General features: G+C 31.2%; 4 protein-coding genes across 9 annotated transcripts; 2 read left to right on the top strand and 2 right to left on the bottom strand.

Annotated features, from left to right (window-relative positions):
- Positions 1 to 932: 932 nt before the first annotated feature.
- Positions 933 to 2,324, top strand: LOC101258270 (probable CCR4-associated factor 1 homolog 9). Its single transcript, XM_004241294.5, has one exon. It carries the CDS (start codon positions 1,414 to 1,416, stop codon positions 2,206 to 2,208), a length of 795 nt encoding a protein of 264 aa, XP_004241342.1. The 5' UTR covers positions 933 to 1,413; the 3' UTR covers positions 2,209 to 2,324.
- A 3,397-nt stretch (positions 2,325 to 5,721) lies between these two features.
- Positions 5,722 to 7,117, top strand: OFP12 (OVATE family protein OFP12). Its single transcript, XM_010324143.4, has 2 exons — positions 5,722 to 6,231; positions 6,762 to 7,117. The coding sequence occupies exons 1-2, from the start codon at positions 5,794 to 5,796 to the stop codon at positions 6,858 to 6,860; spliced, it is 537 nt and encodes a 178-aa protein (XP_010322445.1). The 5' UTR covers positions 5,722 to 5,793; the 3' UTR covers positions 6,861 to 7,117.
- An 86-nt stretch (positions 7,118 to 7,203) lies between these two features.
- On the bottom strand, positions 7,204 to 12,098 carry LOC101265247 (transcription factor E2FB-like). Of its 4 annotated transcripts, none has more exons than XM_069298823.1 (13): positions 11,868 to 12,098; positions 11,583 to 11,642; positions 11,301 to 11,386; positions 11,129 to 11,217; positions 10,960 to 11,014; positions 10,781 to 10,833; positions 10,644 to 10,694; positions 10,220 to 10,268; positions 10,053 to 10,118; positions 8,280 to 8,356; positions 7,900 to 8,122; positions 7,672 to 7,746; positions 7,204 to 7,582 (listed from the first exon to the last, which is right to left on the bottom strand). In XM_069298823.1, the coding sequence occupies exons 1-13, from the start codon at positions 11,944 to 11,946 to the stop codon at positions 7,484 to 7,486; spliced, it is 1,062 nt and encodes a 353-aa protein (XP_069154924.1). In that variant the 5' UTR covers positions 11,947 to 12,098; the 3' UTR covers positions 7,204 to 7,483. The 4 variants fall into 4 exon arrangements, with proteins under 4 accessions (XP_069154924.1, XP_004242116.2, XP_069154925.1 ...); XM_004242068.4 differs by having other exon boundaries at positions 7,672 to 7,738; XM_069298824.1 differs by lacking the exon at positions 11,583 to 11,642 and having other exon boundaries at positions 7,672 to 7,738.
- Positions 12,099 to 12,556: 458 nt separating this feature from the next.
- On the bottom strand, positions 12,557 to 18,980 carry LOC101258866 (transcription factor E2FB-like). Of its 3 annotated transcripts, none has more exons than XM_004241295.5 (14): positions 18,521 to 18,980; positions 15,526 to 15,709; positions 15,233 to 15,292; positions 14,947 to 15,032; positions 14,778 to 14,866; positions 14,606 to 14,660; positions 14,428 to 14,480; positions 14,294 to 14,344; positions 14,115 to 14,163; positions 13,948 to 14,013; positions 13,755 to 13,831; positions 13,368 to 13,590; positions 13,124 to 13,187; positions 12,557 to 13,034 (listed from the first exon to the last, which is right to left on the bottom strand). In XM_004241295.5, exons 1-14 carry the CDS (start codon positions 18,662 to 18,664, stop codon positions 12,904 to 12,906), a joined length of 1,332 nt encoding a protein of 443 aa, XP_004241343.1. In that variant the 5' UTR covers positions 18,665 to 18,980; the 3' UTR covers positions 12,557 to 12,903. The 3 variants fall into 3 exon arrangements, with proteins under 3 accessions (XP_004241343.1, XP_069154923.1, XP_025887473.1); XM_069298822.1 differs by having other exon boundaries at positions 15,526 to 15,670; positions 18,521 to 18,894; XM_026031688.2 differs by lacking the exon at positions 15,233 to 15,292 and having other exon boundaries at positions 18,521 to 18,924.
- Positions 18,981 to 24,252: the final 5,272 nt, after the last annotated feature.

The raw sequence follows: 24,252 nt of genomic DNA, 5'->3' as shown, positions 1-24,252 counted from the left end.
GTTTACGTTATTTTAATTTGTCAATCATGTGATGATTAATTTAGTTATTTACACGTGCACCGCCAAGCAGATGTCACAATTCTGAAACTACCAAAATCCACAGATTCAGAAACCCCAAAATAGAAGAAAAAACAAAATTAGTTCATTTGCTTAGCTCACTTCCAGCATTTTCATATTCATTGTATTTTCTGTTAACATTTTGTCAAATAATATATTTTAAATGTGTTAATAATTGGATGATAAAGAATAGTCAAGAATTGATTGGTTTTTAAGCAAAGATGACGTAATTTTCGTTACTTAATATAAAAATGACATTTGTGGAGATAATGTTGACGAAAGATAATTATTTTTATTTCAAATAATTCATGAGTAAAATATTTTGTATGTGAACTAGACCAATGTCAATTACAAGGTTTCAAATATGTTAAAATATTTTGTATGTGAACTAAAGCAATGTCAAATACAAGGTTTTAAATATGTTAAAAAGAGTCAGGTCTTACGTCTAACTCACACTTCAAAAGTTAGTTCAAATGAAATAAATTTCTCAAGCCTTATAAGGAGTACATTCATCTCACTAATTGTCGATATAAAACTTTTGTCTTTTTTAATAAAATATTATATTTTCTGTCTAATTGTACCTATCCTTTGTTAATTTGACAGCTCCTTTTAAAAAGATTGTCAGAAAATTTTACTCTCACCATTTCATATCAATTAAATTTTTAAAGCATTTTGTATTTTTAAATTAACTTAATTATTCAGTATTCAAGACTATTTTTAAAAAATTCTTTCAATTTTATTCCTTATTTGAAAATGAAGTAGAAGTATTTTTTTGAAAAAGTTCTCTCCCTTTTTTTTTTATGCAGTTGTCAACATTTTGAATTTTACTTTGATTAACTAATTTAATAGATAAAAATAAACTAAAATTACTTAATTTTATTATATTGAATAATTTATACTTTCAAGCGATAAAATAAAAAAATAGTAGCATAATTTTATGAAATGACAAACCCGTATTACTTTACAACTTGGAATGAGAGAAAGAAATTCTGTTAATATATTTAACTGAAGGGATTAGTAATGAGAATATATTTAAGTGTATTTAAAAAAAAACATAAAAAACGAGACCGACTTTATAATGAAATAGATTATGTATAATCATCACTCTAATTTGTTTATGAGTCAAATGAAACAACTCAAACGCGTTGAACGTGGACTAAAAACTTGCCCTATTTCTGTGTACCCACGCATTCCATTCTCTTTCCTTTCTCCTTCCCTTTTCACTCTGCAAAACCACTCAACTCCCCCCACCACTTGCCTCTCTCTTCTTTCTATTTCTATAAAATAAAAATAAAATACCCTCACACTCACCAACAAACAATTCAGTTTCCTTCTTTCATACTTTCAATACCCATAATGGCTATTAAAATTCGACAAGTATGGGCTCATAATCTCGAACCAGAATTTCAACTTATTTCAACTGTGATTGATAACTACCCTTACATATCTATGGATACTGAGTTTCCTGGGGTTGTTTTCAAGCCTAACGTTTCCTACAATCCCCCATCCGATCAGTATAAGCTCTTGAAGTCTAACGTGGATGTGTTGAATCTCATACAGCTTGGGTTAACTTTATCTGACGCGGAAGGTAACCTACCTGGTTTAGGATCTGACGGAGGCGGCTACATATGGCAGTTCAATTTCTCCGATTTCGATGTGGAGCGTGATCTCTACGCTCCGGATTCCATCGAGTTACTCCGCCGACAGGGGATCGACTTTGAAATGAACCGGGAATGCGGGATCAACTCAGCCCGGTTCACTGAACTGATGATGTCGTCCGGTTTGGTTTGTAATGAATCGGTGAGTTGGGTTACGTTTCACAGCGCGTATGATTTCGGTTACCTGGTGAAGATACTCACGCGCCGGGAACTCCCCGGTGGATTAGAGGAGTTTATGGAAGTCGTGAGGGTGTTTTTTGGAAATAAAGTTTATGATATGAAGCATTTGATGAGATTCTGTAATAGCCTTTATGGTGGTTTAGACCGGCTTGCGAAGACATTGTCCGTGGACCGGGCGGTCGGAAAATGTCACCAGGCCGGTTCAGATAGCTTGCTGACGTGGCATGCGTTTCAGAAAATGAGGGATATTTATTTTGTGAATAACGGAGCAGAAAGACATGCTGGCGTCTTGTATGGATTAGAAGTTAATTAATTATTAGTAAATAAAAGCTATTTCATTTATTCTTTTAAGCTGAAAATATTGTTTTTCATGACTTTTAATTTTAATAATAGCTAATAGAAGAGGAAATACTCATATTTTCAAGCTAATTACAAACTCACCGATTCTCAATTCTAATTTTAATTTATTTGGTTCAAAATAATTATTAAATTATTAATTTAATCTTTGAAACTATTGACAACCTTGAATACCTATTTACTTGACTCTAGACGTAAATACATTTTGATGTTGTAACCTGTCAATAATTCAAAAATAAAATTTTATATCGTCCACTTTTTCTTATTATTATTTTATTAAAATAAAATGTTGCAAGACCGAAACAGCAAAGTAACATGTATAGACTCAATACAAATTCAAAACCCAAATTACCTAAGAAAGTGTCGACTCCATGTACGTGGAGTAATAATAATATCCAATTTAAATTGAATAGTCGATCGATGAAAGCTCCAAGTTTTTATTTCCGTGACTTTGGATGAATCTGTATTTCCTTAATTTTCACAAAATGAAAAATCAAGTTTGTGTCATCATAGATTTAATTGAAATTTTCAAAAATATATATATTTTTAAAAATTTATTGGAATATATAATTTTTAGAAGTTAAAGTTGTATCTATACATGTATTTTTACTCGCAGAAATGAAAATTTATGAGTGAAACTTGAAAAAGATTTAGAGATAGATTTTCACCAATTGGCCAATATGATGATCAAACCTTTTATTTTACTCTGTCTCATTTTATATGACATTTTTATTTTCCGAGAGTCAAACAGTTTAATTTTTCAGAAATTTGCGTATGAAATCTTTAATTTTTTTAAATGAAACTTATATATTTGTAAACTACGTAAAGAATACTATAAGTCACAATAATTGATAATTCAAAATGTTAAACAAATTTATAAAATATTTACAATCCAAAATAGACTTATTTATATTTCAAAACACAAAAAAATCATATAAAAAGAGACAAAGGGAGTAAATATTTATTCTCAAAATCTATGTCCAAACAAAGCTAAGAGGATGGAGATTTTTAAAAAAACCTGGTATGATGAAAGTCCTGTGGTAAGCTAAAAGCCAATCTGGCTCTTTTTTATCAAATGTTTTGGCACCTATTTAATGTCCCAATTTAATTTAATGAATTAAATCTAATATCACTGAATAATTCGTTGTTAAGCTTTGTATAAGTAACTATTTCCATACCTAGATATCAAAACTCAATATCTTTCAAACTCAAATTCAATCTAACTAAATTAGACTCACTTAAAATATCTTCAAAGTTTCAAAATTTTAATATTTTTTAATAGTAGAACTTTCTCCAAAACTTCAAATCATTTGAAAACTTTGAAAGTAAACTAAAATAACAATATGAAACAAAGATCTATTGTAAAAAAACAACTAAAAAAGATGAATCAAAGCAAAATTTTGAAATTTTGGGACTGATTTTTGTTTTACGGAATTTTTTTAAAATATGAGTAAATTTTTAAGCTCTACAAATGATTTTAGAATTATTTTTTTTTTTAAAAAAAAAAGAAATTAATGATGTAGCCGAAATTGGAGATGATTTCGTGAAGAATTGAAAAAGTTGAAAATATGGGAGTTATTTATATTCTTCATGTGTTCTTAAAGAAAAAGAAGCAAAAAGTGTACATTTGATTCAAAAACTTCAATTGAAAAATGTTATTATTTGGAGCGTAAAAAATAATTTTACAAAATCGAAGTTAAAAAAATATCATGAATGAGATTTTTTCTTAACAACAATGATGTAGGTAAATCAAATTTTTAACGGCCAACATAAATGAGTTGTTTTCTAAAAGCTGCTAACATATTTAAGCTTTTAGTACTATTTTGGTCCATATTATCCATTTTGAGTAATTATATAGTAATCATAAAAATACCATCTAAGCTACTATATTTATCTCTTAAACCTTTCATTTGATTAATTAATACTAATTTTAATTATATATGAGAAACAAATTAATTCAAATGATCAGTATATAGGCTAGCTACATATATAAATCAATCCAATTATATGTGTAGTTATAGTCAAACATGGACCTAGTTAATTAGACCTAGCTAGCTAGTTGTTTGTGTTAGCTATTATTTATTAGATAGATATAAGAAAAGTAATAAAAAGCATTCAACTGATGTTTTATATCTCCAACCACTTATCCACGCTAAAATATTATACAAGACCCCGTTAATAATTTTTTTAATTATGACATTGTCTCTAAATCGAAAATTGGCATTTACCTGAATCATCAGCAATAACATATCAATGTAAAATATAGTGTGAAAAGAATGATATATCGTAGAGTTTATTTTAAAAATAAATAAAAATATTACTTTATTTTTTATAGATCTTCGATTTAAATAAAATATACTATCAATTATCATGTCGAGAAAGAGAAAGTATTGGCTCCAAAACTTTTACGGATGTAAAATACTTTTAAAAATCATATTGAAGACAAATTAACACTCTACAAATTTTACTAGCAGGACTTTCTTTGTGGTATTTAAAGACTTACTTTAATATTTACAACTGTTCACCATTTATAATATTATTTACGTTTAACAGTCTTACCAGAAAACAATAAAATATTTGAGATAATCAGTACCTTCCCTCACCTACATTCACGCTTAATTAATACGAGTAATAGCAAAACCTCAAATACCAATTAGGAATTGACTAATTTTTTTTAATAACAAATTTATCATTTTATTAGGGACAAGTACAGGCAAGAGGAAATTGACTACGAAATAATAGAAATGTCTGATAATTGGATAAAATAATATAGGGAAAATGTACGAGTATTCTTCAATTTATGTCAGACGTACTATACTAAGGTTTTATTATCTCTGAACTTATTTTATAAGTAATTTTCTATCCTTTTTCGGTCTACGTGACACTAACTTAAAAAAAATCAACCAGCGTTGGACCTACATAAATAATGTCACGTAGATCGAAAAGGATTAAAAAATTATTAGTAAACTAAGTTCAGGGGTAATAGAACTTTAGTATAATATAAGTGTGTGTCTAAGATTTCGGACATTGGTTGACGAGTACTTGTGCATTATCCCAATAATATATAATAATGCATCGTTTAATAGAAATTTTACTATTAGAGAAGTCATACAGTGTCGTTAATTTATTTATGGTTGTAATTAGCTATAATTAGTTTGTAATAGTGGATTCTCACATAACGGGAAGCTTATAATTAAAAAGATCGAAGACTTTCTTTTTCATTTGTTCTTTCTTAAAAAGTGAATAAATTAATTTGTAGTACTCCATGTCTTCTTTTATTTTATTCATACTTAAAAAAGAATAATTTTTATATTTGATAATTCTATAATTTTAACAGTATTTCACATATAAAGTTTGAGATCACAAAATTTGAAAAACATTTTAATACGTTACACACTCTTTAGTTATATATTATATAGTATTTATTTCATTTATGTAAGAGTTGGTGCAGTATTATAAATGAATGTGTAACTAAAATAGCTAGTGCCCTTTAATTTAAAAGAAGAAATGTAACAAGTTGAGTACTTAGTAAAAAAAAAGAATGAAGTACTTTACCTTATGGAAACGTTTCTCCTTCTTGAAAAAGAATAAGAAGAGAAAAATGACTAGAAAATATGATCAATGTTTAGTAGATAACATGTTTGGTCCATTCCCAGAAAGTTGTTGTCCAGATGAAGCATTGGAGATGGCAAAACAAGCATTGGCAACAAGGAGGTTATCGTTCGAAGAAAACGAGTCTTGTTCAGTTCTATCCATGGTTGGTTTCCCTTTCAAAGATTGTTTACTCTTAGCTGTGGAAACTGAGAATCCTAAAATGGATTTTTTGCATTCAATGGAGCAAATGACTAAAGTTTATGGTGCACAAAGGGGAGATATGGTGGATTGGGAATTTATGGAGGAGTTGCTTACTTGGTTCTTGAAGATTAATAATATGAAGAATCAGCATTTCATAGTAGCTGCTTTTATCGACTTGTGTTTGGTATAATCTTTATTTCTCTCCTCTGATCATCTCGTCTATAAACTTAAATCTTTACTTATGAATGTATTTAATATGCCCTCGTGTGGGTGGTTCTTTTTTATGGATTAATTAACAAGTGGTATGGTAGTGAGAAGAATTTTGTTTGGTTTAATATTATTATTAGAGTGTAATTTGTGTGTCATCTCATTTAAATGATTTAAAGAAAGCAAACTATAATCTAATTTATTTATTTACATGATTATGTTAAGCAATTATGAATTATATTGACCTTTGAAGCAAAAGATCACGTTAATCTCATTAAATAGGGGATCTCTTTCTGACATCTACATAAGGTTTTAGTTAGTTATATATATACTATTACTACAATTATTTATATTATGTTGTTAAAATAATTTTCTTATCATTACTTAACATGATATTAGTTAGCATTATCAATGCACAAACTTAAACTTAATATCACGCTCTGATACTAAGATCGAGTTAATTTCTCAAATAATCATTCTATCTTACTTCCATTTTTTTGGTTTTAGGGAGGTCATGTGCAAGATGTAGAACCAGTGGAAAATGTGGAGCCACTTACTGATGATATTGTGAATGTTATTTTGGAGGAGTTGTGGTGGGGCCTCTAATTCTTCTATGTGAAATCAAGAAAGGAAAGCATTTTAAAGAAGACTATTCATGTAATTGTCTGTTGAAAATTCATAAGAGAATTAGAAGCTTGTTATTAGTTAAATACATCGATAGACGCTTAAAGTTATTCAAGTTTTTGTTTACATACTTAAAAAGTAATGGTTCGACCTATTAAATATATATAGTTGTATTTTGGCTGTATAGTGATTATAGAATTGGCATCAAGCTATTAAATATATATAGTTGTATTTTGGCAGTATAGTGATCATAGAATTGACATCCAGCTAACTACACATCCACAAAATAAATAAATTCCATGAAAGGTTGAACAAATTATAGTACTTTACTTTTGAAGCACATGAAGACGCCATTTATTGGAATGAAAAAAACAAGTACACTGTGAAATTCAAGGACAAACGGTATATACTAACTGTACAACGTAGATCATCGAGGGACTATACAGAGGATGAATCAAATCAATGTAGAACTACTATTATACAGATTTGCTGCTGGAGAATTTATCATTTTGAACATCAAGCTCAACTACTGCAACGAAAACAAAGCCCGAGTATACACAGAAATGCCAGGAAATATTACTCAGCTTCAGTAGTATTTGCAGAAGTTAGTTCAGTGGTACTGGAGAGGGGTGTTTGGGCATGTGGACTACTAACATCTGCAATTGAATAATCCTCATAAATTGAGTCCAACGCATCACGAACAGCTAACTTTGAGTCATGGATTCTATATTCAAGGGATAACTTTCATCGGTAGCAACAAGTAAAGAAAAACCGAACAAGACTAGTAGGATACACTCTGTCCACATGTCAGTGTTACTAACATGGGCATCTGACAAAAACAAGTAATCTTCTTCTTGATTCTGCAGGGCTGAAGAAAAAAATTAACTGAAAGAAAAAAGAACTGCATTGGATGTTTCTATGAAAAGCACTATGTTGAATTAGTCTCTTCTTCCTCATTCTTTTCTTCGAAAAACAGTCAACAATTATTCAGTTTCTTGAAGGCTTGAAAATAAAAACTTACATCAAAATCGGGAACTATCTTTATAATTCCACTCACAGGGTTCTGGGAAGTACCAGCATCTGGACACTCCCTTTGGTTTTCTTGTTCTTCCATCGCGACACCAACTCCTCTGCCATCATCAACAGGCAATGCTGCAGTTTCTTTCTCAATGAATCCTGATGTTGAAGGCATGGTTGAGGGTTCCTCAACAGTAGTTATCTGTTTGAACTTCTCCTCGAATTTACTAAACAAAGAATTAGATAAAGATTGTTTAAACAATCCATCCTTCAATCGATTAAGTTTATCTTGCCCTTAAAAAATGCAAAGCTATTAAATACTCCATCCTCTCTAGCAACATATTAATCTTTTCAGTTTCATAGTAGTTGAAGAAAGATAAGTACCTGATTAGGTAAACATCAATTGGTCCCATGGTGCTGCGAATCACTATACTGTATCTTCTTTGTGGATAATCAACAGCCTATTAGAAACAAAGAAGACATGCTAAGACACATAAAACTGTTTCTTACATTTTAGGAAAAATAACTTAAATACACAACTATAAGTTTTATATTCTCTAATTTTCCCTTCTTTTTTTAAATATTACATAATTCCCTTTTTTTTAATTTTAGTGTAAGTTTATAGATACATTACATTCTCTCTCCTATAATACACAATTATCCATTTTAATGCCTATTTTTTCTCCATTAAAACACTCAACCTTTTAAATCAGTTTTTGGATTTTGAATTTTCTCCATTTAAACACTCAACCTTTTAAATCAGTTTTTTGATTTTGAATTATTAATTTTAATTAATTTTAAATAAAAGACCCAATTTTGAAATTTTGAATTTCAAAATTCAAAAATTTTGAAATTTCAAAAATCAGAACAACTTCTCTTAACTTCTCCCGTTTTGTTCTTTTAAATCAGTTTTTGGATTTTGAATTTTCTCCATTTAAACACTCAACCTTTTAAATCAGTTTTTTGATTTTGAATTATTAATTTTAATTAATTTTAAATAAAAGACCCAATTTTGAAATTTTGAATTTCAAAATTCAAAAATTTTGAAATTTCAAAAATCAGAACAACTTCTCTTAACTTCTCCCGTTTTGTTCTTACTCCATCAAGTTTCAGTTCTTTTTTTTTTCCATAATCATCTTCCTTCTCTTAAAGATTACTTACTCCGCCATTGCAACTTCAACGTAAACCCACATGCTTAACAACTCCCAAAAATAAAAACCCTAAACCCCCAAGTTCAGTTACCGAAGAAACAAATTCCAATCAGAGGAAAGATTAAACGAACAATCAAAAAGCAGATGAATTTGGTAATCTTCTTGTTCTTGGAGGCAAGCAGATGAACTGATACATGTTTTGAAAATTGTTATAATGTATCATTCACTAAGTTTAATAAATGTTTCATCCACTATACTTGATGATACATATAGAATCAATGTGTATATTGTTTAGGCGATGTTTCTGATACATGTATTAGATATGTATCACATGTTATAATGTTTTAGTTAATTCACTGATACATGTAGTAGACATGTATCACATGTTTTTCATGTAGTATGAATTTCTGAAAACTGAAACCATGTATCAGTAAGTTATTAGTTGTTTTATTTAGTATTTATATTTCAATATCATTATAATTTGTTGTTTTATTTTCAAATTGCAGCCACTGAAGTACAAGATTAAAAAGATATCAACACATCTCATAAGGTTTGCTGACAATTTTAACAACAATTTCCTAAAGGACTTTGAAAAATATATAGGGGAGAATATTATCCAAATGTTTAATGATATGTTACCTTATACATAGGGGAGAATGTTATCCAATTACGTGCTGATTTTATGGTGATTAATGATCTGTTACCTTAAATTAAGTTGTTTTAGTAACAACATTAATTGTACCGTTTTTTCTCAATTTTTTTCTCAACAGTTTAAACTTACCATGTATCATTTACCATGTATCACTAGAGTCTAAAGTATCACGAAACAACAAATTTAAGGGATTTTTTGTAAATACTAATTTTATCGGGACAAAATGTAATTATTGAATTACACTATGGGATTCCTTAAATTTTTACTAAATTTTACTGAGATACCAGTTAAAGAACTGGTAAACTTGTTACAATGATAAAGAAAAGGATTTGGTACTAAAAAGTAAGCATTTACCTCGTTAGGATCTGGAACTTCTAAACTAGTGCCATGTAGAAATCTAATAGCTATCAGTGTGTAATTCTGATGAGAGCAATAAATTGAAATCAGAGCATTAGTCATTTGATGAAAATTGCATTACAAAGAAATCAAAAAAAAAAAAAAAGCATCTGTTTCAAAATTACCTGAAGACAAGGTAAGCTCTTTATATCATCTTCAGTTACAAAAAGCCATCTTTTAAAAAGAAAATTTAGAAGAGATCAGTAGTCAAGAATGTGAAAGGAAAAGTGAGCAGATAGATCCATTAACAACAAACAACTGGGTTCATAATTTTTTTTTGATAAAGTAATTAAATGATATTAGAAAGCATCAAGATGCGAAGTTACAAAAGCACATTGTGCAAAAAAGCTGCTCCAAACAGAAAATATGGAGCTAGCTAGGCAAAAACTTGTGAAACAGTCAATAGGGAACCCTACTACTCTACTGTACTAGAGATAGGGAACTAACAAAATCCGAAAGGTTATCCACACTGTTTACATTGGCAAAAAAGTGCCAGGTAAATAAACTAACAAACAACTCGGTTCATCATTAAGACAAAGAATGTGGTACCTTTGATTATTTTCATCTTCACTCAGGACCCTCAACCTTTCTTGCTTTTCTCTGAGACAAGCCAATTTAACACAGTATCAGCATAATGTTGAAGCAAGGAAATATTGAATATTTTATCAGAGGCATCAGAAGATAACCTTATCTGCTCATCTAATATACTTTCTTCAATCGTCAAATTTTCTACTTCTGCCTGTAAAGGAAGCACAAACCAATTATTGAAACCCTTTTTTGCTCAGGCTACTTGATAGATTAGAAAAGGGCCAATTGGCAATTAAGAGAATAAGAAAAAGACAGGCAATGAGATAGGTCTTCAAACCTGTAAACTTGTAACACTCTCATCAACATCCCCTGGTCTTGAGACATCTAACCCCCTATGTAATAAGAGAATTGAGTCGTAACTTTTTTTTATCGAATAATCTTGAACAAAATGGAACTTAAATGACAAACTTCAATGTAAAAAGTTTATTGTATAAGCATTTCCATACTCCCATTGTATCATGTTTAGGGATTTCTTTTCTATCAGACCAATGCCTTCCAGGACGCTTGTGACGTCATATAGACGCCTTTTCTTCACCTGTTAAAAAGAGGAAATCTGTAGTAAGCTGATAGAATTTCATCATACCGGCTTATGTAGTATCTACTGCGTAATGAAGAAACCTCTAATGTATCAGCAGCCTTGTTCAGATCTAGAACTCCATCTTCAGAATGTTTGATCAGGTTAATGAACTTCTTCGTTAAGAAACCTGAATGAGAATCAAGAGAGGAAGCCATAGTTACTAATTCTGGTTTATATTATCCAGCACAACAAGTAATTCAAGAAAAATGTCCTATAACATACAATTGCACAAGCACAGAAGTGCAACCTCCACCTATTTCATAGCCCAAGGACAGAGAGAATAAAAGACACAAAGTAGTAACCGAAAGTCATACAAATTTTACCCAAGGAGTTGTCATAGCAGCAAGGACCTACTGGAGTAACATTATTGCCTGAATGGGATCCTGTAATTTGAAATATTTAAGAAGTTGACTCTTTCTGTAATAAAATGTGTTCAATAAAATGGTGGGTGCCTCTGAGAAAATGAAAAACGATAAGATGGGTGACACAGTAAAGATTATCCAAACCGCTGATCTGTCAAATTGAGTAAGATAAAATGGTGAATCTTATAGTGATGATATGAGATGCATAAACTAATGCTGACAAAACTTCTTGTAGGATATCCTTACCTAAACTTGAGGTTGCTTGAGCAGAAGATTTAGGTGCTTTCTGTGACTTTCCAGCTTTCCCTGAGATTGGTGTCTGCATTGAACTACTCACATTGGCATTTCCACAACCTGCAATCTGTGCACCAACTCCCTGTTCATGATTTGCTGTTTCACTCTTCCGTTTCAGTGGCTAATCAAGACAATTGAGTATCCCCAAGTTCTTATCAGCAATAAATTTAAAAATCTTTAAAACAAGAATGTGAAGATAAGTAGATACTATAAACTGCTCAACTACATTGATCAGCATTTAAATAAACAAAGTCATGTCGAATCACCAAAAGATCTAACGAGGATTTTGTAGATATAACATAATAAACACTTGATATTAGCAGCATGCTAAGTCCCACATCAGTGGGATAAGGAAATTATGGAATCCTTATATGGAGTTGGGATGATCAATTCTCCTTATATGCATTTGGTATTTGACCAGTTATTGGTGGAGTAGACCACATTCGCTTCGCCAGAAGCAACCACTTTCTAATCTCCCAGTAAGGCGAGATAATGTAATAGAACATTGCAGCTCATTAGTTAGTATGTGAATGGACAAATTGTACTGAATTTAAGTGGGACAAACAAGCCACCACTACAGCACAGCAGTGTACTAAATCAAATTTACTTTACATCAGTATCAGATTTCAAAGCTAAAACCATAGAGAACAAGATATTAAACAATACACAGAGAAATTTTGACAGCAGTTTAACCATCTGATTATTGCCACTACAAGTACAATGATATATATACTAACTGTACAATGGAGCTCATTTCCTTGGGACTCAAACTGCCAACTTCCTGACAGAGCATTTTACAAAAAGCTCCTGGAAGCACTTGTTCTTACGTTTAGGTCATTCAAGGGGCTATACAGAGTATGAATTAATTCAATGTAGAACTTTTATTATACAGATTTGCTAATGGAGAATTTATCATTTTGAACACCAAGGTCAAGCACTACTCCGAAAACTAAGCCTGAGCATCCACAGAAATGCCAGGAAATATTACTCAGCTTCCAGTAGATTTCCCAGAAGGTACTTCAATGGTACTGGATGGGGGAGTTTGGGCACGTGGAGTACTAACATCCGCAATTGAATAATCCTCATTAATTGCATCCAAAGCGTTCCAGTTAAGAGCAGCTAACTTTGAGTCATGGATTCGATATTCTAGGGATAAATTTCATTGATAGCAAGAAATAAAAAATAACGGAATGGAATTAGTAGGATACATTCTGTCCACATGTCAGTGATACTAACATCGGCATCTGACAACAGCCAGTAATCTGCTTCATTCTGCAGGACCGAAGAAAAAATAAGTAACTGAAAAAACCAAACTGCATTGGAAGTTTCTATGAAATACCTACTTATTTATGATAAAATGCACTACGCTGAAGTAGTCTCTTTTCCCTCATTTTTTGCTTCTAAAACACTCTAATCATTCAATTTTATAAAGGCTTGAAAATAAGAGCTTACATCAACATCAGGAATAATCTTCGTAATTCCACTCACAAAGTCCTGGGAAGTACCAGCATCTGGACACTCTCTTTGATTTTCTTGTTCCAACACCCCAACACCAACTCCTCCGCCATCATCAACAGGCAATGTTGCAGTTTCATTCTCAATGAAACCTGATGTTGAAGGCATTGTGGATGGTTCCTCAACAGTATTTATCTCTTCGAACTTTTCCTCGAATTTACTAAACAAAAAATTAGACAAAGATTGTTTAAACACACCATCCTAAAATCAACTAAGTTTATCTTGCCCTAAAAAAATGCAAAGCTATTAAACACTTCATCCCTCTAGAAACATATTAATCTTTTCAATTTCATAGGTAGTTGAAGTAAGTAAGTAAATAAGTACCTGACAAGGTAAACATCAATTGGTCCCATGGTGCTGCGAAACACTATTCTATATCTTCTTTCTGGATAATCAACAGCCTATTGGAAACAAGGAAGACATGCTAAGACACATAGAACTGCCACTTAAATTTTGCTGAGATAGACTTGTTAGAATAATAAAGAAAAGGTAATTGTACTAAAGAGACAGCAGTTACCTCGTCAGGATCTGGAACTTCTAAACTGGTGCCATGTGGAGCTTTAATAGCTATCAGTGTGTCATTCTGATGAGAGCAATAAATTGAAATCACAGCATTAGTCATTTGATGGAAACTGCATTACAAAGAAATGAGAGGAAAAAAACAAAAGCATGTTTTAAAATTACCTGAAGACAAGGTAAGCTCTTTATATCATCTTCAGTTACAAAAAGCCATCTTTTAAAAAAAAAAATTCAGAAGAGATCAGTTGTCAAGAATACGAAGGAAAAGTGAGCAGATAGATTCATTCACAACAAAAATATAACACAAATAACTTGGTTTATGATTAAGCCAAAGAATGTGGTACCTTTTATTATTTTCATCTCCACTCAAGTCCCTCAACCTTTCTTTCATTTTTCTGAGACGAGCAAATTTAACACAGTCAGCATTATGTTGAAGCAAAGAAATCTTGAATTATGTTCAGAGGCATCAGAAGATAACCTTATCTGTTCATCTAATCTACTTTCTTCTATCGTCAAATTTTCTACTCCTGCCTGTAAAGACAGCACAAACCAATTATTGAAATCCTTTTGCTCAGGCTACTTGGCAGATTATGACAGGGCCAATTGACAATTAACAAAATAAGAAAAAAGACAGGCATTGAGATAGTTCTTCAAACCTGTAAACTCGTAACACTCTCATCAACTTCCCCTGGTCTTGAGACATCTAACCCCCTATGTAATAAGAGAACTGAGTCGTAACTTTTGTGTATTGAATGATCTTGAATAATGTGGAACGTAAATGATAAACAACTTCAATGTAATATATTTATTGGATAAGCATTTCCATACTTCCATTGGATCATGTTTTTGAGTTTCTTTTCTATCAGACCAATTCCTTCCAGGACATTTGTAATGTCATATATACGCCTTTTCTGCACCTGTTAAAGGGAAGAGATCTGTAAGTTGATAGAAATTTATCATACAGGCTTATGCCGTATATACTGCAAAGAGAAGATACCTCTAATGTATCAGCAGCCTTGTTCAAATCTAGAATGCCATCTTTTGCATGTTTGAGCAGGTTAATGAACTTCTTTGTTAAGAGACCTGAATTAGAATCAAAAGAGGAAGTCATAGTTACTAATTTTGATATATATATATATATATATATTCTAGAAAAATGTCTAATTTAAACATACAAATGCACAAGCCCAGAAATGCAACCTCCACCTATGCTCTTACCCCAATGGACAGGCAGATTAAAAGACACAAATTTGTAACCGGAAGTCATAAAAGTTTTAATTTACCTAAGGAGTTGTCATAGCGGCAAGGACCAACTGGAGTAACATTATTGCCTGAAGGGGATCCTGTAATTTGAAATATTTAAGAAGTTATCTCTTCTATAATTCTCTGTGTTCTATAAAACGGTGGGTGCCTCAAGAGAAAATGGAAAACAACAATAAGATGGGGTGACACAACAAAGATTATAGTTATCCAAACCGCTAATCTGTCAAATTGAGTAAGATAAATGGTGATTCTTATATTTGACAACGTGAGATGCATAAACTAATGCTGACAAATTCGTGTAGGATGTCTTTACCTAAACTTGAGGTTGCTTGAGCAGCAGATCTGGCCTTTGATGCCCTAGGTTCTTTCTGTGACTTTCCAGCTTTCCCTGAGATTGGTGTCAGCATTGGACTACTCACATAGACACTTTCACAACCTGAAACCTGTGCACCAACTCCCTGTTCGTAATTTATTGTTCCACTCTTCCGCTTTAGTGGCTAATCAAGACAATTGAGTATCCCCAAGTTTTTATCAGCAATAAATTTTAAAATCATTAACAAGCATTGTGTCTGAAGTGAAGTAGATAATATAAACTGCTCAAGCATTTAAAAAAAAAAACAAAGTAATGTCGTATCATTATAATATCTAGTGAGGATTTTGTAGAAAGAACATAATAAAGACTTAATATTAGCAGCATGTTAAGTCCCACATCAGTTGTGCATGTGACCGGCAGTTAGTGGTAGAGTAGACCACATCCGACATGAAAATAGTGGCTTAGTCCTTTGCAGTATCTATTGCCACCTATGACATGATTTGACTTCAGCCTAACAGACACTGTTTTCGCCTCTCTAGGCATGAGAAACAGCTCAGGACTAGTATACTGAATCTCCATGTAGTGGCAAACGTGCTTCACCAGAAGCAACCAGTTGCTTATCTCACAGTAAGGAAAACTAGAAATTGCAGCTCATTAGTTAATATGCCTTTATTTCCTCTATTGCTTCCTCTATTTTCTTTCTCAATTTGTGATGCACACAAGAACTGCATGCATCTGCCACTATACTACACAAGCTGAGTCATATGATCAATCAATATTACAAATCTAACCATCCAATTTTACCCTCAATCTTATAAAGGACTTACTTCAATAACATAACAGAATAAACCTGTCTACAGTAGCAGCATTAAAAGATCCATAACAATAAAACCCCACAAGCTCAAGGCCTTGTAATATGCTACTACTGTAAAGATTCCTCAAAACTGCTGATTTTTCTTGTCGATTTCTCTCTTTTGGCTACTAATGCTAAACCTACCTTATCTAGGTCCTTCATTTGTTAATATTGGTCCGAAGCGATAACACTTCAGCCATACTAGTATTTCAACATCATGTAAAGAATATCGCACAAGATCACTGCAATTGCAGTGCATTTATATGACAAAAGAAAATTAAGATAGAAAGATAAAAGACAACTAATGCAACTATTATTCTTGTGACAGAGAATTTAGTACAGAGCAGCTTCATTCACAATCTCACAGCCCTCTTCCATTATGCTTCAGATCTTGAACAACCTAAACAAATGACCTAGTCCCCTCTACTTTCCCCTTCTTAATTATGAAGATATAATCTCCTTTTCAGTTGAAAGATGAATACTGCTGCATGTTTTTCTTTCATAATTTCACACTATCAAGAAGTAAAGGTGGCACAAAATTTAAGAAACATAACATCAATCTAGGTAGGTTAGTAGTTGAAAATACAATTTTGGCCAGTCAATTACGTGCACGTTAGAAAGATGAAGGTGGGAAAGATGAGAATACTCAGGTGGATGTGTAGGCATAGGTGTTGAGTTTTATTTGCCCTAAATTTCTGACCATAAATAGGTTTTCCTTTTAAGAAAAGGTTTTGGATTGACTAATCCTTTTTCTGGTAGGAAAAGGTTTAGGACTCTATAAATAGAGATATGTTCCTTCTAACTTAATCAGCATTCACAATGTAGTCTTAAGGGCTTTGAGAGTTTTGGTTAGGGGGAGAATTTGTGGGTCACAAGCTTAATACGTTATCACTTGTGTGAACCTCCATGTATTCCGAGTGAATTGGTTGAAGTTGTTTCTCTCTGTATCTTGTATTCTCATATTTATAGTGGATTACTCATCTCCTTTGTGAACGTAGGTCGAATGACCGAACCACGTTAAATCTTTGTGTCTTTTGGTATATTTCTCGTTGTCTTCTTACTCGTGGTCTTTTGAGGTTTGCTTTGCTAGCTTCCGCATTTACACCTGCTTATTTTCGATCCTAACAATGGGAGGTGAGATAGGATTAGGAACAAAGTTCTACAAGCTAAGGTGGTTATGCCCTCCATGGTGGACAAGATGAGGGAAGTGAGACTGAGATGGTTCGGGCATGTGAAAAGGCGTTGTGCAAATGTACTAGTAAGGAAGGGCGACAGGTTGGCTATAACAGGCTTTAGGAGAGGTCGAGGCAGGCCAAAAAAGAATCGGAGGAGGTGATTAGACAAGACGTGGCTGATCTTCAGCTTACTAAGAGCATAACATTGTATAGGAAGGTTTAGAGGTTAAGGATTAGGGTAGAAAGGTAACGGGTAGCCGAGTGTTGTCGTACTTTTATGTGGGAGAAGCTAGTCTCCTTTTCTCATCATTTCATTATTTTAGTAGTATTAGTTAATATTCACATCATATCTTATTCTTCAATTTTTACTACTTCATGTTGCTTCATTTGCTTTGCATCTTTCTGTTATATCTTACAATCTTGCTTTGATTAAACTACTTTTGAGCCGAGTGTCTACCAAAAATCGACTCTCTACCCAAAAAGGTAGGGGTGTTCGCATACATCCTACATTCTCATTCCCTACTTGTGAGATTGCACTAGTATGTTGTTGTTATAAAAGTACCCAAAAATACAACTTTATAAATCGATTTCAAAATAGTATCTCCAACTTATGGAAATCATGACATTCATAAGACCCGATGATCAAATAATTCTGAAATCAAAGGGCACAAAGTTCAGAATTCACAACAAAATTAATAAAGAGTACAGGCTAAATCAAGAAGGATAGCATGCTAGACATGTAAGTTCTCTTAGAGCAAAAGAAAGAAGCTCCACCAAATTCCCCTATTACAGATGTATACAATTGTGAAAATTTCCACACACTAGTTTAATACAGTTACTTCCCTTCGCTATTGCAAAAATCATACAGCAGATTAAAATTTTAAAAAATTTGTCCAATTCACTCGAATGAAAAAATTATGCATCACAAAAAAGACCCACAGTAGTGTGGAAAAATCAGAACACTTACAGTAGACTTTACAGCGATTCCTTCAAGCTCTTGAGAAGAAGGATGAAGTGGGTCAGTAGAGAACCGGTGGTAGTCCCCTAACGGCGGTTTACTCGACGTAAATGGGAGCTGACGCTTCGAAGGCCGCTGTTGATTTGGCTGCATGATCTTACTAAACTTCTTTCCCAGCACACCCAGCTGAGAAAAATCCCAATTTTTTTTTCTTATTTTCAATTGAAGAAGAAGAGGGAAAACGAAATTCAAGAATAAATTGAATTGGAAACCCCTCTTGGCTAAAATTCTTGGGTTTTGAAGGGTTTCTTCAGAGGGAAAAGGGAAGAAGATGAGATCTGAGTTAAGCGGAGAGAGAAAGGGGAGAAAACGAGGGAAAGGAAAGGAACAAAGAAACAAAAAGGTTCAGATATGTATATGGAGGGAAGCACAAGTACTTACATGGTAATTGAAAGAAGAATTAATTATGGGATTTAATTAAACTCAACTCATCATTAGTCTTAAAAAGTTAGAAAATTATTGATGATTTTGTGATTAAACTCCCCAAAATAGTAATAATGGTACCAAGATTGAGAGTGGAGAAGTTGTATTAAATTTGTAAATAAAAATAACATATCTCGTGTAATTTCAGAGAGTCGGTCGATCTTATCATTATATTGGAGGTAAAGAACTCGTTTCTGATAGACACTATTCTTGAGGAAAATATAAATCGACCAAAGCAATATAAAAAAAATGAAAAAATGGAGAAAGTTCTAACAAAAAAGTATAGCTAACCTATTAAATTATCCTAAGCAATAGTCATAATAAGACAAGTCAATAATAAGAGTGTAAAAAAGTCATAGATATTAATTAAACTCAAAGGACAAGAGCCTACAAGAGTTACCACGACTAATAGTATAGAAGAACAAGTGAAACGATGCTCAACTATCTAACTTACCTCCTATCTTGTAATTTGTGTCCTTCATACTTTCTAATTAAGCTCATCTCTTTAATAAGTTGAAATTGTGTCATTTAGTTTAATTACCCCTCTCTCATACTTATTCGATCTCATCTAGCTTTTCTTAGTTCATCCACAATAAACCTTTCACACCTCCACAATGCATTGGCGTATTTAGAGGGAGTTTTGCGGTTTCACGTGAATCAATGCTTCACTCTTTAGATTATATATAGTTCTGTTATTTTTTTTAAAAAATTCTTTAAATATAAAGATGCGAAATCATGTTAAAAATAACATATAATAATACGATAATGATTGTGTGCATCTCTCAAGCCAAAGATAAAATTTGAACTTTATAGTTGTCTTATTTTTGTTAATAATAGCCCTCCAATTGGTTATGGATAACACTTCTAGCGTTTTAATCAATTTTTTTTCTTTAATTTTTCAAAATTTTCAAGTGTGTAACATATGGAAATTCTTTTAAAAGGAATAGCATGACATAATTTTTATATAACTAAATCACATGTGTATATTAATATTTAAGACAAGAAGTATACTACATATGTTGGAGCTATTTCAATATTAAGAACGTAAAGATCAAACCAGCCAAATTTATACCTCAAGTGTAACAATAGTATGCCCATTTTAAAAAATCCTCAATACGACTCTGTCGTAATGAGGTATCCGTACATCTTCTCCACACATGTTTAAATCATCCCGAGCCCATTTATTGCTTCTTAATTTCTATCGAAGTCACTCCTACCTTTTCCCGATTAAAAAAGAAAAAAGAAAAGAATAAATTAAAAGGGAAATTGGCGCCTAAGAGAGAACACCGTTGAAGTGGGGTTACTATTTGGCGCGTAGAAGCTCCACATTTACACCTAACTCCAATACAGCCCAAAACGCTAGTAACACGACAAAAAACAATTTTGTCTATAAATGGGCTGGACATGTTTAAAAACTAGCCCCTTTGAACTATTACATCATTTCTAATAATTAAACCAAAATATATAACTAATTTATAATGTAGCCCCATTCAACCATTTTTCATACTCCCTCCGTTCCTTTTTAGTCGTAAATAAATTTATTTTTTAAGAATTGAAATAATATGAATTTTGACTAATATTTTTAGATATATTTATATATGAAAAAAATTACAATTTATAATATTTTTATATAATTTTTAATTTTTGTATATCAAGCTTTAGTTAAATTTTTTTATTCAATGTTTCATCATTTCTAATGCAGAAAATAAAATCTGAATGCTAAAGTATGGGGAAAAAAATCCACGAATTTTATTAAATTTGAACATTTAGGGGAATTTATCCTGAAGTTTTTTTTTGGTGCATTGGATGTCGCAATTCAAACTCCATAAAAAACTAAATTTTGAATTGTGATTTGTGACAGTTCAAAGCTACATGAAATGAAAAATGGGTGGAGTTTGAATTCTAATGTTAATACACAAAATGTACTACTATAAATTTTATTTATTTGATTTGAGAAAAGAAAAACTTTTGACATGCGAGTTAAATATATAACAAGAAAATATATTGAAATTACTTTTAGACTTCTATGATTTTGAACATGTTAGGTCAATTGGAGCGCTGAAAAAACTTGTTGAAATGAAAGTCTAAATATATATACATAAACATTAGTGTTATTCTTTGTTATAAAATAAGCCAAAAATGAAAGAATTCATATAAAATAGTACGAAAGGAATATTATATTTGTGATAAATGGAAAAAATATTTGTAATAATGATTAAACGTTCCAAAATGTACTTCATAACCTAAATAAGAATATAAATACAACTTATTTGCTAAGACTGAAATTTATGCAATTGTCAATTGAAATACTTTCTCTGTCTCATTTTATATTTCATCATTTTATATAAATAGTTGAATAAAAAAATTTGTTATTTTATAAAATTTATGCATAAATTATCATATTTTATTTATTATACCCTTGAATCTTGATAGAGTAATTAATTAATCAATCTTAAAAATGTATTCATCATTTATTATAAAGTTAATTTAAGAAAATATTTAATAAGCATAGAAAGGTAAAATTACCTCATTTTCTTAATGTGCAAAGTAAAAAAAGAACATATAAAATGAAATAGATGGAATATTTAATGATTTTTTTCTGTGACATATAGTTTTTGAAGTCAAAAACTTAATTAATGCCAGAAATTTCTTGTTGAACCGCAGCTGGAAACTTGATGTTTACATTTTCAATCTACAGAGTTTCCCAATAATGATCTTTTAATTATTGTGGTGTTCCATTTGTATATCATAAGGAAATTTCGAAATATCATTTTATCAAGAATATATTCTAGCTTTAGTATAAAGTTGGTAAAACTTACTACCTTTACTAAGAATATATGCTTTAGTCCAATGTCACAAACCTCTTTTTTTAAAATTATTAATTTATACTACTAGATAGAATCTCTATTGTACTTTAATTAACAGTAATAAAATTAAAAATCTTAATTTGAATTAATATAAATAAAAAGGGCTCTATAAAATAATTATCATGATATTTTTATTATAATAAGTATGAATATTTATAATTAATACTATATATAATTATTGTTAAAGACTTTAGTGATTTCAAATACAATGACGTTAATTTTCTTTATCAATTGTCTCTAAAAGTCGTTACCGCTAAATATCCATTTTGTTGCAATACTAATTGCACGATCAAAACGTTGTGATGGACGACAAGTATAGAGTCTGTCATCCTTAAGGTGTCAAAGCCTCTCATCCATAAGGTGTCAAGGCGGTTGAAGAAGGACACAGGTGAAAGCAATCGATGCCTTGATCATTAAATTGACTTTTTGCTATCAGACCGTCCTTGTTATCATGCCGGTAAAAGCGGAAATTTCGATTGATTTTGTCTACAATTGAATTTGAAACAATGACTCTCACCGTATGAAAGTGATACTCTAGACGTTGAGTCAAGTAGATCAAGCTGAGTCAAGTCACCTTATAAGAGAAAGTAGCCAAAATAGCCCTTGCTATACAAGGGGGCGGAGCGCTAAAAAAGAGAAAGTATAAATTTTCTTTTTTAATTCAAAATGAGACTTTCCGCTCTTTGCAAATTTAATTTAATCAAATCTATCGACATATGAAAAATCAATATAAATTCTCTGCATGTAAATATAAAAATGTAATACAATTTTCTACTGTTTGACATGAGAGTGATACCTATTTGGAAATAGACTTATTGCTTTTAATATATTGTCAGGTTATTGACATCAGTAACTTTTACTTTAAAGTTTAACCTTATAATTTTTAATTTTTTTTTTTTAAAAAAAACATGATTAAAATAAGGCTCCTTCAATTCCTGGCAGATAAATCGTATAAGTTAGATGGTATAGTAGTAGTAGTTGATAATGGTAATTAAAGCCAAGCTCCACTACTCTTTTGTGTGGACCAAAATTTCAATTAACTCAGCAGCCCAAACACTATACTGTATACGTATAATAATATAATTTATCTCTTTACATATATTTAAACATTTTAAATTCCTAAACACAAAATTAGATGTTGATTCAATAATTTGAAAACTTCAAATTTAACCCAGGTTCAAACTTTATATATATATATATATGCGCTATATTTTTATTTTTGAACTTTCTGAAAATTTTGAATCTGTCATAATATCGATAAATAATGACAAATAAAGATAAGTTCCACTAGTACTAGTCTCACGTGTGAACCAAAAGGACTAGATATCAATTAATTAAGTGGAGATGATGAAGGAACCTAAACCAGGAAGAATCCAGCTTTTCTTGTACTACCCTTTTTGCTTTGCTTTCCCCACCATGGCACATGGTTAAACATACATATACACTTATTTGCCACTCTCCAAAGTCCAATCTAGTTCTCTTTTTTTCTCTTATAATTTTAAAAAATCGTAAATCTACGTGATACATTTTTCTTTTCAATCTCATGTTACAAAAAAAAAGAAAAAAAACAATTCAAGACTAGGATGTGTACATCACCCTTAGTGACATTAGGACAGTAACTAACGCTTACACAAGATTAGTTTGTCTATATCACACTTTTTGAGGTATTGCTTTTTTTTTTTTGGATGTTGTTAATGTGGTTTGTATTGAGTCGACACTGTTAGAAATTGAGGGTTTTTTCTACACGAATCAATGAGAAATATGTGTTATATATGAAACATGATTTTGTCATTCATTTTTCAGTATTGAACTAACATGTATGGTGAAAAATAAATTTTCACTACAATACTAAGAAGATTTCTAGTTTTTATTTTGTTTTCTCATAGTTCAATCAAAATATATACCTTTATTTCTTTTTTAAATTTCACGTTAAATCAAAGGTCGTCGTATAAAATAAAACGAAAGGAGTATCAATTTGTGTAGTAATGCCAAAAAAGACGATTCAATGCTCATTCTTTAGCAGGCTACTGGCCCCATCATATATTAACATATTGTTGGAGTTTATGATTTTTCTTTAATCGAAGCTCGTGATTATGTTTAAGATAAAATAGCGGTCGATATTAAATATTAATCAATGATTTTAATGAGAGTTATATATACTATAAGATTAATTTAGAGAGTTGTACGGTGCTGGTATTTGGTATTAATTGTGCTTTTCTGTCTATGTAATATATAGTTGAAGAAGGATTAAGAGAGGTTTCTCAATCATACAGCTAGCAAAGCAATATATATGTTATATGTAGCTTTAGGACCCATATATATGTTTTTGTAACTATATAACAAAATATGGAAATGTCGATTCATCTAAAACTTTTGCACACCATGCATGTG

The sequence above is a fragment of the Solanum lycopersicum genome, chromosome 6, assembly GCF_036512215.1.
Source record: "Solanum lycopersicum chromosome 6, SLM_r2.1".
Taxonomy (NCBI): Eukaryota; Viridiplantae; Streptophyta; class Magnoliopsida; order Solanales; family Solanaceae; genus Solanum; species Solanum lycopersicum.
Note: the sequence above shows the minus strand (reverse complement) of the source record. Positions and strands in the feature narration are given on the sequence as shown.